General features: G+C 35.1%; 1 protein-coding gene across 1 annotated transcript; it reads left to right on the top strand.

Moving 5' to 3' along the window:
- The first annotated feature begins 1395 nt into the window (after window positions 1-1395).
- LOC135581314 (mediator of RNA polymerase II transcription subunit 33A-like) lies at window positions 1396-13764 on the top strand. Its single transcript, XM_065114440.1, has 12 exons — window positions 1396-1883; window positions 4106-4216; window positions 4506-4853; window positions 7593-7903; window positions 8013-8104; window positions 8193-8547; window positions 8669-8879; window positions 9350-9464; window positions 9702-9863; window positions 9980-10658; window positions 12100-12306; window positions 12446-13764. The coding sequence occupies exons 1-12, from the start codon at window positions 1600-1602 to the stop codon at window positions 13552-13554; spliced, it is 3984 nt and encodes a 1327-aa protein (XP_064970512.1). The 5' UTR covers window positions 1396-1599; the 3' UTR covers window positions 13555-13764.
- Window positions 13765-16344: the final 2580 nt, after the last annotated feature.

The following is a 16344-nucleotide window of genomic DNA, read 5'->3' as shown; positions in this document are numbered from 1 at the left end:
TATGGATATTATATATTATATGTTGTACATTGTATATTATACTATATTATTTATATTATTTTGTATATTGAATATTATATAACATTGTATCATATTTTTATTTTTATTATATTATATTTTATTATGTTGTTCACATCTTCGCTTCATGAACTAAGAGAAAGAAAGATGATGGGAGAAAGAATGATCGAATGACTCTAGAGGTTGAGCGAGTCAAAGAAGAAGAGTGGTGGTCAGTTGAGGCGAAGACCGGTGGAGGAGGTGGAAGAAAGTAATGATTGCAATAAGGTTAGAGGCGTGGATGTGCACATGAAAGATGATGTTATGTATAAAAAACTAGGAGGGAAGAGAGAGCAATGGAAGAGGCGAGAGGTATAGGAAAGAGCAAAGTTGGAGGGAGCAAATAACAGGAATGAGATATAAGTAATGGGCAATGAATATCACCAGACGAAGAGAGTTTCACTTATTATCATTATTGTAAGTTTTCCATAGACTAGGAGGAGATGGAGGTGAAGGCAAAGGTAGAAATTAAATAAAATGAGGAGGAAGAAAGTAAGACGATGATCGATGCTGAGCAGGGGATGATAGGAAGTGGAGGTGAATGCATAGGAAGAAGGGGGAGTTGGCGATGAAGATAGTGGTAAAGAAGGAGGGTGAGAGAGAGGAGGTGATGTGTAGAAGAAGAAGAAGGGTAAAGAGATGGAGGAGAAAGTATGACAAATAAAAAAAGAGATAAGTTGAAAGAGGAGGTGGAGATGAAAGAGGAGGAATGAGAGGAGGCCAAAGAGGAAAAAGAGTAAAATTAGGAAATTAGGTTATGGGTTTAGAAATTTTGATTTGAGCCTGGTGGGTCTGAACTATGAATTATGATTTAGTTATAATATCATTTAACATAAAGGATAAGATTATTTCTATCCAATTAGAAAAGTAAAGTTTATTATGAGGAATATCATTCGAAAAAAAATAAATAGTAAATTTTTTTTCGATAAATAATATTTTTTTTATAACTCTAATTAACTGATGCAAAAAAGAATTGTATGGAGGAATTCTTCTGCATACAACGAGCCAGCGTTACACTGTACCTTATCTATTCCACCCACAAAATCACCCGCCTAAACTGGGACACGGACTTTCCATCCACACGTCTAGTGGACCCCCATTTGATTAATGTGCGGATTTTCCGCCGGAGCTTCGACACGTGGGAGTCATGGCACCGCAGCTGAAAAGTGGGGCCCGCACATTTGCGAAGTAGAAACGCTTTTTTTGTTTCCGCAACTGCGGAATAAATAATGGAAATCCTTACCAACCCCAACGATCGAAACCAAACTCAACTAAGAAACTGCAAAACAACAAAAAATAAAAATAAAAACCTGGAAATCACACTTTGGGTGAAGTGGTGGTGGTTGGTCGTCGCCCTGCGAGTTAGTCGACCACGTCGCCGTCACTGCAGGTTTCCACATTTCCTTGGGGAAACGCTGACGCCCGTTTACTCCGAGGTCGTTTCCCCGTCCTGTTCTCGTTCTTATCGTCCCTCGCCGGTAAACGCACCAAGGCGGACGACCGGATCGACTCGGCGGCTGCGGGACGTATGCGTGCCAAGTTATGTCGCTGGTGACAGAGAGTCTCATGGGCTCGCCGTGGGACGAGGTGGCGGAGTACACGAAGGCAGCCCAGGGGACGGGCTGCGATCCGGCCGTCTGGACCGTCCACGTCTCCTCAACGCTGGCGGCGCACGTCGTGCCCCTTCCATCGCCGGAGCTCGCCCAGCTGCTGGTTTCCCACCTGTGCTGGGGAAACAATGTTCCCCTCGCCTGGAAGTACGTCGAGAGGGCCCTTGCCGCCAACATTGCTCCGCCCATGCTGCTCCTCGCCCTCCTCTCCGTCAGGTCTATTGTGATCCTACGCCCGTTCTTTCAGAAAATAATGAACTAGCTGTCTCACATTTGTTCTGGATCTGTGCGGATTTTTCCGCTCTAGGGTTTTCGGAGATCATCCTTTTTTAATTATTTTTTTTCCGGGTTTTGGGTTGACAGAAGATCGAGATTCACTTTGCTTTTCGAATTTTTTTCACCTTCAGCATTTGACTGCAATTCATTCTTATATCATTCCAGATTTGCTTGGACCTGATACGGATTTTCTCAAGCCCTAGAATTATGCGTGCTTGCTATCACACTTCGAATTGTGTCAGATCCCTCCTAACTCTATATATGTGCATACTATCCAATCCTTCCCACAGCCAGCCTCCAGCTCAGAGAAACTGAATAGGTTGTTCCGGATAGGTCATTACTTCTGTACGTTTTTGTCAAAAACAAGCATGAACTTGAATATTTACCAAATCTGGACATATTTTGCAGTTGCTAGTGGTATGGAAAAATAATGATAAACTAATAATTTACATGTAAACTAAATAAGCCACTGTAAGACTCACAGAGTAGGTGGTTAACTGAATTCTATGTTTTGTGCTTGGTTTGATGGCGTGAAGAGACAGTTCACGAGAAAAGAAGTATGAAAAAACATTCAGTCTTTATCCCATTAGGGTTAAGCACTTCAAGATCACCAGAATTCCTCGACAAAAGCTAGCCATGTGAAGAAAGCTCGGGAAGATGCCACTTCTTTTTCCTAAAGTTGTTATTTTCAGTAAATTTTGGGAAAATGTAAGTCATCAATCATGTAACTCGTGAAAAAATTTCAGAGAAGATGCCACTGTATTTTCTCGCTGAAGTTGTTCTTTGCTGCCAGGCCGTACCCAAAATCCTCAACTTTGGACTGAAAATCATAACTGGTTACAAGTTGTCAAAATGTTATGTATAAATGCTAAGTAAACCATTGAAAAATCCAATATTATCAAGCTAAATTTTGAAACAGTCTAAGCCATTGATGCCAAAGTCTGAATTAAATCCATGTTTATTGGGAAAGAATTGAGTCCTTTTTTGTCTTTATACTGAAGTTTTCTTAGGCTGAGTACTTCATCATATTTGGGATGAACTTTCATGCAGTGTTATTTGTTGATGATATTATTTTAATTATAATTAATAGTAGGAATTGTCTCTAAACTATTTTTGGAATGACAATGTTAGCTTTAAAACTAATTCTTTGGATCAAATTGGTCCCCAGAGGTAACCTTGGAACTACTTTTCCATAATGTGTTAAGCCCATCTAATTAGCATAAACAGCCATTTTCACACATTATAAAAGTACTTTTTCATCCCTCTTATATTCACATGTCTTAATTGTGGTGACTCAGACTTAATGCAAGTTTAAGCTGGTTTCTGATATTGCCAATATTTGCAATGTTGATTAAATTCTCAAATTCAGTTGGGTCAGCGGCCATCCCTTAGCCAAATGGATTCAATTCCTTATGGGTTCTTTATTCCACCTATGAAATTTTGGGGATGATGACTGATGTGTATAGTCACATTGATAGTCAAATGAATTTGCATCAGGCCCAAAATAATGCCACAAGTGCACATAATATAAGTACCAGCTCTTCCATGTGTTGGCATCAATATGGTGCCTATATGACACACATTTGACACATGAGGGGTCCACTAAAAACTGAACTTGATGCATCCAGGAGCCACATGGAATCCATTTGGATGATATGTTGGCACATGATGGATGCAAGTTCATTGCCAGCAATCAACAAAATGGTCTGTGAGACATTTTGTGTTTGTGTTTGTGGATGACATGTTAGCCCATAATGGACGCAAGTTCATTGCCAGCAATCAAGGACTACCGGTGGGAATGGCCCCTCTATGTGAAATAGCAACCAAGCTCCAAAATCTGTTATTAAAATTGGTCCCTAAAGGTTAATGTGTTGGGCACCGTTTTCCCTGGTATTCCAAACCCACCTAGTTGCCATCAATGATCACGGCCTTCTAGAATTATTATTTTTCCACCCTTTTGTACAATAATATGACCAGCTTGTGGTAACTAGTGCACAAAATAACATTTTTAGGATCTTTTACATTGTCTTCTGCCTTTTCTTTTCCTTTTTAGTGGATATTAGAATCTAAGATGATAGTGGTGTTCCTTTGAGGTGGTTATAATTTTTCCTAGTTCCCTGCTTCTTGTGCCACATTAACTTAAACTTTTGTTTCTTTTGCAGGATTATTCCAAGTCGATGTTCAAAGCCGGTGGCATATAGGCTGTATTTGGAACTTATCCAGAGACATGCGTTTATCTTCACATCTCAGATAAAAGGACCAAGCTTTAAAAAGTTAGACAAAGTTTTCATTTTTCCACCTTAAATTGAACAATTGCATCCTTATTGAACTTTATCCTCCATAAATAATGACTTTGCTTTCAGTCTGCGGCATCCTGAATCATGGAAGCATTTCTTACTATTTTGTTTCCTTTTCTGATGGAACTAACATAAATTTTCATTTTTTACTGTGATTCTCAAAACAAAATTTGGAATTAGTTATGGCTACTTTGATTATTATTTGGTCTAATTATTGCGTAGATTAGTGTGATAACAATCCTAGATTTTTCTGTCTTGTGTGCAGGATAATGGTGTCAATCAATGATGTTCTTCATCTTTCTGAAAAATTTGGTATCCAAGCATCTGAACCAGGGGTTTTGGTAGTTGAATATGTTTTTTCCATTTTATGGCAGTTACTTGATGCAACCTTAGATGATGAAGGGTTGCAAGAATTGACACCAGAAAAGAAGGCCAAATGGATATCTAGGCCACATGACATGGAGATAGATGGAGAAGATGCATTTGATGAGAAAAAGACTGAATATAATGAAAAACTGCAGAAAGCAAATACTATAATGGCGATTGAACTCATTTGGCATTTCCTGAACCATAAAGTAATTTCCAAGCTTCTCTCCTTGGCACGTGAAAACATGTATGAATTTTCTATCTCTGAATCAATTCTGCATGTTTGCAAGATGTGTCAGCTCTCTTTATATAACTTGATGTTTTCTACTGTTTTAATTAATGAGATATCTAAACTGATGCACTTTTGGTTGAATTACCAATTTGGCATTATATTCTTAGAAGACTGCAAATCAAAAAGATTTATGTGGGCTCAAAATTGTTGATTTACCTATACTATGATAGTCTACCTTGAACTCTAAGATGTTTCAAATATAGTTCACTAGTCCTGGTTTCATGATGTTGTCTGAGTTGAAGAGTTTTTTTTTGTCCTTTTCCTTAGAGAAGCAAGTTTGTATCAGTTTCTATTTCACTACAGAAATTTGGGGATGAAGTTTATTTTCCCATTTTATGAGATAATTTATTGATATGAAAGATACTGATAAATGTTCATGAGGTCCAGGACTGAGTACAATTAGTGGCAGTTTTGGAGAAACAGGATAACATAGGATTAATTGCATAAAGATCCCGAGTCATTGGATATCCATTGGTGAAGATTTTGTAAATATACATAATTTGCACACTACAATTGAAAAAAATAAAACATTATTTCATAATACTTGCAGTAAGAGACTTTTGTTTCTTATAGTTATGGTTTTGCCCCATTCAGATTTTTCTTAATGACCACAAAGGTAGAACAATTTAACAGAACATCAGAAAATAGGATAGTGGAAATAATGGTAGTCTTTGTCTTGATAAAAGAATTTCATACATCTGAGTATGGTGCTATGCTTGGAGATGAAAATCAGAGTTCCAGTGCAAGAGGCTTCCACCACTATGTGATTTTAGAAAGGCTAGTGTACATAGCCTTACTCCAGCATATAAGCATACAGAGAGGCTGAAGGGATCTAGCCTGCAAAGGATCATCAGAGTTCATGCTATATGTACTATTCGACATGCAAAACTCAGCTTTGGATGGATTCTAGACCTTCTTATGTGTTTATCCAATGAGGAAGGGGATGGTTTGCATCTGGGAATATGTAGATGATCAGCATGACATGAGATATTTGTAAATGAAAGACAACTCCGAAAATTGATCAAATTCTTTCATTCACCCTTAAGAAGGATAAAAGAAACATGGATATTGTGCAACAATAACCAATGGTCTCTCTACACTTAGTTTGACAAAATCATCTTTACAAATGTGAAATCTAACTTATTTTGACAAAATTCTGGAAACTATTCTCAAATGTAAATTCTAACCTTATCTTTCAAACAAGGACATTCTGGTTATCTTCATTCTTAAAGTTAAGCAACTTAGTTGTATTTGGTTAAGACACTTCCGTTGATCTTGTAGCCATTTAGAGCTTTGATGACTTTGGATCTCTCTGTCCTTGTTCTATCTATTAAATGTTTTATTTAATCTATGAATTTCGTTATATTATAAAAGTGTCATGCTGTACCTTGGCATTACAAGTAAATTAGTTTATTTTAGCTTACATTTAGAAAAAGAAGAGTTCTATGTTGTTAATCATATAATGTAATGTTTTCGATCTTTTAAAATTTCTATAGATAGAAGAAAATATTTGAGTTAAAAAATTACCGTATCATTGTGTCATCTTACAGCTTAGTGATAAATCTCCTATTCTGCAAATGATCATCTAATCTATCAAACATAACTGCAACTTATTTTTGCTTCATGCCATGCTTATCCTTGCATAAAGATTTGAGACATGCTATATGATTTTTTGTGTTTAGGACATGTTTCTACCATCAATCAAATATAATCTCTAAGCCTTTAGTTATTCCATGAACTGTCATCAGCTCAACAGTTAGCAATATGTTTCAATTGGAAAATGTTAATGACTTAGTACTATCTGTGGCTTTTGGAAAGCTAGGTTATTAAGTTGTTTATCATCCCGAACTGAATTGCTGTCGTTTGCTTTATCAACTCAGTACTCTTATGCTGTCATTCACCGGCCACATAAACCTTGTGATTTTACTGTGTTAGTCTTTGGAGCTTTGTGGAAGAAACTTTAGGATTGCAGAAAGAAATTCCACACTTCATTCTTTGCAAGACAAAAACCTTATCCTGAACTTGATTTTGTATAGATTTTCTCCATTTTGTTAACAATTATTCATTGATAAATATAAATGTGTTTGAAGTTCTTGATCTTGGATTTGAATTAATCATGATTGGGCAGTAATGTGCTAAGAAATGTAAACTACTACTTTATTTCAGTGCATCTACCAGTCATGGCTTTGGTTGTAACATTAGTGTTTAAATTTAATACTGATTACTGCACCTTTCTTTAACTATTAACAATATATAAATTTAAAATATAAGCTTTTCTCATGTCTGGTTCTAAGCATTATTTACTAGAACAATTTTCTTCATAATATATGGTGGTTGCCAAAGTTCATATACCTTAAGCATAGATTTCCTGCCAGCACCTACTTTAGATTAACATAGTGATGTCCTAATGTCTGAATCTGCACATACTAATCAGGTATTGATTAAACAGAAATCATTTTGCTACTTGTATGTTTTATATGGATGCTTTGTTGGATACAAACTCAGACTTCATTTGTTCTTAATATGGTTGAACCATAAGGTATTTTTGTTTAATCTTTTAAAACTTTCAATTGTCTGGTTGTAAAATATTTGTTTACAATAATTCTTATCTAGGTCAATATATTGACAATATAGAAAGCTATGTTTCACAAGACTTTGTTAACTTACAATGACATTTTATATTTTAATTTTTAGGTCATCTCATTGGGGTTCTTTTGCTCAACGCTTACACTTGCTCGTGACAAGCTCCTCAGCGTTGCATAATTCAACAATATCTGTTGATAAGTTGCAGCAGTTTGTTCAGGATATTTGGAAATTTGGCAGAGAATGGAAACCTAGTCATCACCAAGAAATCTGCACTCTCATTGCTCATGGATCTTTACCATCTGCTGGTGGCTGTTGTCATGGATCTACTAGTGGGGCCCTCTGGATTCCAGTAGATCTGTATCTTGAGGACTGTCTTGATGCATCAGTTGCTGCTACTGATGCAATCGAAGTTCTTAGTGGTAAAAGAATTTGCATACAATAAAAAAAAAAATTCAGAACCTTTTTCTATGGGCTAATTTGAGTTGATTTGTTTTTCTATATATTTACTATGTAAATATTTTATTGCAGGATTAATCAAGGCTCTTCGAGCACTTAATGGTAGCACCTGGCATGATGCTTTTTTAGCCATTTGGATGGCCTCTCTTCGTCTTGTACAAAGGGTAAGGATCTCTATCTCTTTATGCAAATGCTTTTACATGATTGACATCCAAATAAAGGTTACTGAAGAGATTTATTTCTTACAATCAGGAAAGGGATCCTCATGAGGGTCCTGTACCTCGCCTTGACACACGGTTGTGCATGTTACTGTCGATAACGATACTTTCCATTGCTAACATTATTGAGGAAGAAGAAGCAACTATTATTGATGAGGCTGAACTGAGCAATCAATGGAAAGAAAAAACTGCTGGTGGAAAGTGCCGCAAAGATCTGGTGTCCAGCTTACAGATACTCGGTGATTATGAAAGCTTGCTGGTTCCTCCATTGTCTGTTACCTCTGTAGCCAATCAGGCTGCTGCAAAAGCTATGATGTTTGTTTCAGGCCTTACAGGTGGTAGTGGGTATCTGGAGAATGTAGCCATGAGTGACAAGACAGTAAATTGTGGTAAGTGACTAAGTTCTTCATTTTTAAAAGTTTATATAATTTCTTCTAATGTTTGCTTATTATTATTGTAAATGGCATCGATAGTTATCTGCTTAATCTTTACTGTTTAAATTTGTTTCAGCTGGAAATATGCGACATTTGATTATTGAGGCTTGTATTTCACGAAATTTATTGGACACATCAGCGTACTTTTGGCCAGGCTACATTACTGCACGTATCAACCAGATTCCTCATTCAATGCCTAATCAAGTGCCTAATTGGTCTGCATTGATGAAGGGTGCACCTCTAACTTCATCAATGGTAAATGCTTTGGTGGCAACTCCTGCTTCAAGGTTCTGGGAATTTTGACTCAATCGCATTTAATCCTATTTGTACTATTGTAAATAGAAACTGATGAATGCATAATTGGACAGTTAAATTATTCATTGTGATACTTCTTTAAGTAATTTTTGAAAAAACCAAGGTTAAGTTATTTTTCCTAATCTACACAATACAACTTCCTAACTTAATGGTCAATCATAATTTCTCATGCTTACATGCCATTTAGCAAGCATGCTAGATATTTATTGCCACCACAAAAATGTAATTCTTATGAGGTGTTCATTACTTTATTCTATTATCTTACACTCAAAATGTGTGACAGAAGGTGTTAGTTAGATTTTCTTTGTTTTAACCTTTTTATTTAATCATTCAACTATCAATTAAAAATGAAATTTCACTGAAATTCTTTCATAAGGCCATGTGTATGGGATGGTTGATTTAGAATAGCAGCCCACTGAAACATTAATTTATGTGATGGAAGCTTAGCAGAGCTTGAGAAGATATTTGAAATTGCAATCAATGGATCAGATGATGACAAAATATCTGCTGCCACTATTCTATGTGGAGCCTCTCTGTTTCGTGGGTGGAATATTCAGGTTAGTCAGCAGCTTATATGCTGATTTTTGAAATTTTTCTTATTTTTGCTACTGTTAGCATGCTATTATATGTTCTTAAATAGAATTTGTATAACTTTTTCCATTTAATTTGAACTACAAACATCTTCCCTTTCATATTGTTTGCCTTAAGAAAAAAAGGAAAACAAATCTCATAATTATTCTGCTCTAAATTCTAAGTATACATTAGAATATAACGTGATGTTTGTTATTTTGTAGGAGCATACCGTTCGCTTTGTTGTGAAACTGCTTTCACCTCCTATTCCTGTTGATTATGCTGAAGGAGAAAGCCATTTGATTAGTCATGGTCCTATGCTTAATGTTGTTCTTACTGGAATATCACCCGTGGACTGTGTTCAAATTTTCTCATTCCATGGACTGGTGGGTTTAGATTTTGAGGCTGGTTATGAAAATCTTTCTATGACATCCTACCACTAGGCGAACCAATTTGCTATTATTTTCAATGAGAATTATTTTTTGTGCATACCTATATCCAGGTACCGGAACTTGCAGGAGCACTGATGGCAATCTGTGAAGTGTTTGGATCTTGCTTTCCTAGTATCTCATGGACCAACACAACAGGGGAAGAGATATCTGTCCATACAGTGTTCTCTAATGCATTTATTCTTCTATTAAGATTGTGGAAATTTAACCATCCGCCACTTGAATATTGCATTTTGGGAGATGGTGCTCCAGTTGGATCACAATTAACTCCTGAATTCCTTCTCTTGATTCGTAATTCTAGAGTTTTATCTGATGCAAAATTAACCAAGAATAGAAGTAACCATGGGCGACTGTCAACCAGTACAAGCTCATCATCTGTGCATCCCATTTTTGTAGATTCGTTTCCAAAGTTAAAAACCTGGTACCGACAGCATCAAGCTTGTTTAGCATCGACACTTTCTGGACTGGTTCATGGAACTCCAGTGCATCAAAATGTGGATGTTCTTCTCAACATGATGTTCAGGAAGTTCACTAAAGGTGGTAGTCAACCAGTGTGTCCTGGAACATCTGGAAATAGCAGTTTAAGCAGTTCTTCAGGTCCAGCAAGTGATGACAACTCACTCAGACCCAAGCTACCCGCCTGGGACATTATGGAAGCAGTTCCATTTGTAGTTGATGCTGCTCTTACTGCTTGTTCTCATGGAAGGTTATATCCACGAGAATTAGCAACAGGTTTGTTAGTTTTACTTTGGGTATAAGTTTCCTCAATACTAAACCATCATCCTAAAATGGACTAAAAATATTTACTCTTATGCTACAAGAGTGATTTTGGAAATAACTTTCATGCATTTCTTATGTTTACTTGTGTTCAGATTACATGACCAGAAATCACAATGTTTCATTTCATATAAAATAACTTTAATGCATCACCATCTTTTTAACTACTTGCTTAAAAATTATAATGAGCCATACAGATTCATTTTACAAACTTAGTTTAACTGTAGATTGGAGGAAATGTGCTTTAGTAAAATATTTCTTTTTTAATACAATGGTTCAGTGTAGCTACATTCAAGTGGATGGTGTTAGTACAATATAGTGTTTCTTACAGTATATATTGATGATATAGCCTAGTGTCACTTTGTCAAATCATGATCCAATTTGTATCACTAACTTGGGTTATTCATTGTTTTACATAATATGATTTTGTTAGCAATGACATGAAAAAAAAAGATTATGACAAAACCACCTTTGTATTTAAATGTTGCATTACTAAAGGAGAAGCAAGATTGCTTATAGGGGTATGGTTGCATATGTTGATCCTTCCCAGACCTTATATCGATGGAAGTCTCATGCATGAGGTTGGTCGAGAGGGCTACTATAGTCATCAATAATATCGAAAATATTCACAAGTAACAAAAAGGAAGTGAATAAGAAATTTTGATAATGTATGGAGATTCATAAGGTGATGATGTGGAAAGCTAGTCTCTTATGGGCCCCACTTATTTGTGGATGCTAATGTCACATCATTGCTTGTTACATGTAGTGCCCATGTGGTACAACTACAAATCCTATATGTAACTTGAATTCATAAATAACATAATAGTAAGTCTATATTGCACTGATGGCAATTTTGCTTGGTTTTGCTTGTATTGGGCAAAATTTCTTGATTCAAGCCTGAACCGAGTCCTCGACCATCCCCATTTTGTGCGGTCTGATCTGGTCCATTAAAAATGAGTCTTCGGTGTGTACAATGACTGAGGGGGAGAAGTCCCAAGCCCTAATTGCGACTTCCCTTTAAACAATTTATATTTTTAATGGACCGGAACAGACCACCCGAAATGGTGGCCCACGTCTCAGTTCGAGCTTGGATCGGTAAATTTGGCCTGGTATAAACCATGGAGATCTTTGTGAGAAGTACATAAGAATTCATGCAGCCATGCTTTTTGGTTTTCCTTCTTGACTATAATTAATTGAGAAGCTTTTCCAGTTAAGTATGATGTCTTAAAAATTCAAAAGCTTAACTATGAAAACAAACTATTCTAAAACTTTATATGCTATGAATGATTTTGTAACAGAAATCATTGTTGGATCTGTAATATATGCTTGATAAATTGTTATAGGCATCTAACAATGGTTTAACATGCATTTAACAAATTTGACCTGATATGTTTAGGCCTCAAAGATCTTGCTGATTTTCTTCCTGCATCTCTGGCTACAATTGTAAGCTACTTTTCTGCTGAAGTAACACGAGGAGTTTGGAAGCCGGCTTTTATGAATGGAACTGATTGGCCAAGCCCTGCTGCAAATTTGTCAACTGTCGAAGAAAATATCAAAAGGATTGTTGCCGCAACTGGTGTTGATGTTCCAAGCCTAGCTGCAGGTGCTCATCTCTATGCTGTATTCAATTTAACTTTTCCTTCCACTAGTTATCTCTTTTGGATCATGCTAGAAGGGTACATGAACTTGCTAAGTGTGGAAGGAAAGTCTATTTTGATGGTTAATGCCAACTATCAATGCAGGAGGAAGCTCTCTTGCTACACTTCCATTACCCTTGGCAGCCTTTGTGAGCCTCACGATTACATATAAACTTGACAAAGCCTCAGAACGATTCCTTAATCTTGCTGGTCCAGCTTTGGAGAATCTTGCAGCAAGTTGTCCTTGGCCAAGCATGCCAATTGTTGCAGCCTTGTGGGCCCAAAAGGTGAAGAGATGGACTGATTTTCTTGTGTTTTCTGCATCACGCACTGTCTTCCACCACAACAATGATGCAGTTGTTCAGCTTCTCAGAAGTTGTTTCACTGCCACACTTGGTCTGTGCACTCAAATATCCAGCAATGGAGGTGTGGGTGGACTTCTTGGACATGGATTTGGTTCTCATTTTTCTGGAGGCCTCTCCCCTGTTGCTCCAGGAATTCTATACCTCCGAGTGTACAGATGCATTAAGGACATTTTTTCACTGACAGAAAATATTCTTTCCCTATTAATGGATGCAGTCAAAGAAATAACAGAAAGTGTCGTCAGCAAGGAGAGGTCCGATAAGATGAAGAAAACAAAGTACGGAATGAAATATGGGCAGGTCTCACTTGCTGCCGCCATGACACAAGTGAAGGTGGCAGCTGCTCTTGGAGCAACATTTGTGTGGTTATCAGGGGGATCAGGCATTGTCCAGTGTTTAATACAGGAGATTCTTCCTTCTTGGTTTCTCTCAGTCCATGAGTTAGATCTCGAAGGAGGGAATGGGGGGATGGTATATACTTTGAGCGGATATGCTCTGGCTTACTTTGCTGTCCTCAGCGGAATGTTTGCCTGGGGCATCGATTCAGTATCTGTTTCCAAGAGACGGCCAAGGGTCATTGCATCCCACATGGACTTCTTGTCAAGCGTCTTGGACGGGAAGATCTCACTTGGATGCAATTGGGTGCTATGGCGTGCATATGTCTCAGGGTTCTTGGGCTTGGTGGTGCAATGCGCACCGTATTGGGTGCTTGAGGTGGACTTGCTCATCTTGAAGAAGCTCAGTCGAGGGCTAAAACAGTGGAAGGAGGATGAGCTTGCACTGGCACTGCTCAAAAGGGGGGGAGTTGAGGCGATGGGTGCAGCTGCTGAAGTGATTTTGTCTAATGAATGATGGCCATGCCCAGATGTCTTTTTTTTCTTCTTTTTTCTCCCTGAGTATATTGTTTGACAGCTTTACTAAATTTGTAAAGGTCCTTTTGTTCAGCTAAAAATCATGTAAATGTCTGAGGTGTTTGTAGTTTTCGATCTCTATTTCTTCAAAAATTCTCTAGTTATGTATAATAATCGTAGCTTGTAGCAGTTAATTTTCCCTTGGATCTCATGTGGTTGATTTTGAAGTTCCCAAGTGTAATTTTTATTTCCTCGTAGTTGATAGAGGAAAATAAGGTTAAAAGAAGTCAAGATAAGTGGTCTTGACATTTGAATTGGACAATGAGAAAGAGCGGTCTGCAAGAAGGAGACACCATTAAAAAAAGTCAACTTCCACTTGATCAAGAGAATACTAGTCTTGAATTCTCAACGCTATCACAATATTAAACCTATTACGGTGATCCTTATTTCTCTGGCCAGCTGATTAAGTGAAAAAAGAACAATGGCGTTGTTGTTTAAGTTTTATGTCTTTTTGATAAGTCGTAATATTTTATTTGTTCATCAATTTAGATGTTTACATGAGCCAATGTTTCACTATTGAGTTTGTTTATCTTATTATCGATTATAATTGTTATTCCACTGCTTTATGTTGATTTTGGTAACAATTTAAGTCCTAATGGTTGGATTCGACTTTGTTTAGATTGTTCTGATCACAAAACTCATGATTCACTGATTTTTTTTAATGAAATTTATAATCATGAGTTAAAATCATGAGTAATTTATATTTCTGTATTATGTGATTTGATAGTCAAGTCATAAAGTTTATAAATCAATTTTTATCCATGACTAGTTAATGCTTATGAATAAAAATGACATGATGATTAACTTTGTAATGGACATATTGATATTCATAGGCCATAATGACATTATGCTTATAATAATTAAAGATACATATGATCATTAATGTATTCTATTAGATTATTTTGTATATTCAAATATATTATATTGGGTTTGAATATATTCAATTGTTAACTTGTTGAATATTTATATAAAATGACTTTATATAAATATTTCTAAGCCATCAATCAGCTAAATCCTACTATCAACCAGTACAAAATAATAAAAATATATTTTATGCCCTTAATATAACCAAAGATGTTATCTTCTATATTGTTTAATGGCGAAAAAGATTCGTGTACATAACCTAAACCTAAACCAAAAGAGACGACCATACTTGCATAGAGTTCAAACAAGTGTTTGATGCGAGAAAACATATTTACATTGACCGGCATGTATGTATGTAATGTAGATGTCTTCTTAAATACTTTACTAAAATGGTGCATAACTTAGAAATACGATTTTGGATATGAAATTTATATTCTAAATACTTTGTTAGAAAGAGAAATTAGGAAATTAAAATTTTACCATCAAATAAATACCGAGGTAGATTGATTAGACTTAGCTTCGATGACAATGATAGAAAGTCAAGAAGACATCATCAGATCGGATGAAGAAAACCTAATGAAAACTCGATGACAAGCTAGAAAACCAGAGGAGACTTCATCGTAGAGAAAAAAAATCAAAAGAAATATTATTATGACTATCGAATATATATATATATATATATATATATATATATATATATATATATATATATATATATATATATATATATATATATATATATATATATATATATACTCTCAATCCACTAAATAAGAAAATACCGATACACTATCGATAGTAGTGTAACTTAAATGATCCATTTGATAAAATTTAAATCGAATCAATTTATTTCGAATTGTCAAATAGATCGTTTCCACATATGAGAAAAAAAACATATCATCATAACTAAAAAGAAAATAAGGGGATGCCATTATCGGATAAAAAAACTAATACTAAATTTTTTTTTTCTAATAAAAAAATATCTTAAATGTTATTTCCAAACTTTGAAAGGATAAAAATTATAAAACCAACAGTAAGAAAACTGGCCATAAGCCTATCAACTTATTGTATACAAAAAAGAACAGCCCAGTAACAAAATACTAATAAGAAAACCTAATGAAAACTCGATGACAAGTTAGAAAACCAGAGGAGACTTCATTGTAGAAAAAAAAAATCAAAAGAAATATTATTATGACTATCGAATATATATATATATATATATATATATATATATATATATATATATATATATATATATATATATATATATATATATATATATATATATATACTCTCGATCCACTAAATAAGAAAATACCGATACACTATCGATAGTAGTGTAACTTAAATGATCCATTTGATAAAATTTAAATCGAATCAATTTATTTCGAATTGTCAAATAGATCGTTTCCACATATGAGAAAAAAAACATATCATCATAACTAAAAAGAAAATAAGGGGATGCCATTATCGGATAAAAAACTAATACTAAATTTTTTTTTCTAATAAAAAAATATCTTAAATGTTATTTCCAAACTTTGAAATGATAAAAATTATAAAACCAACGGTAAGAAAACCGGCCATAAGCCTATCAACTTACCGTATACAAAAAAGAACAGCCGAGTAACAAAATACTAATAAAAAAATCTAATGAAAACTCGATGACAAGCTAGAAAAAAAATCAAAAGAAATATTATTATGACTATCGAATATATATATATATATATATATATATATATATATATATATATATATATATATATATATATATATATATATATATATATATATATATATATATATATATATATATATATATATATATATACTCTCGATCCACTAAATAAGAAAATACCGATACACTATC

This window comes from Musa acuminata, chromosome BXJ2-6 (assembly GCF_036884655.1).
Source record: "Musa acuminata AAA Group cultivar baxijiao chromosome BXJ2-6, Cavendish_Baxijiao_AAA, whole genome shotgun sequence".
Lineage (NCBI taxonomy): Eukaryota > Viridiplantae > Streptophyta > Magnoliopsida > Zingiberales > Musaceae > Musa > Musa acuminata.
This window is presented reverse-complemented; position numbering and strand designations above follow the sequence as displayed.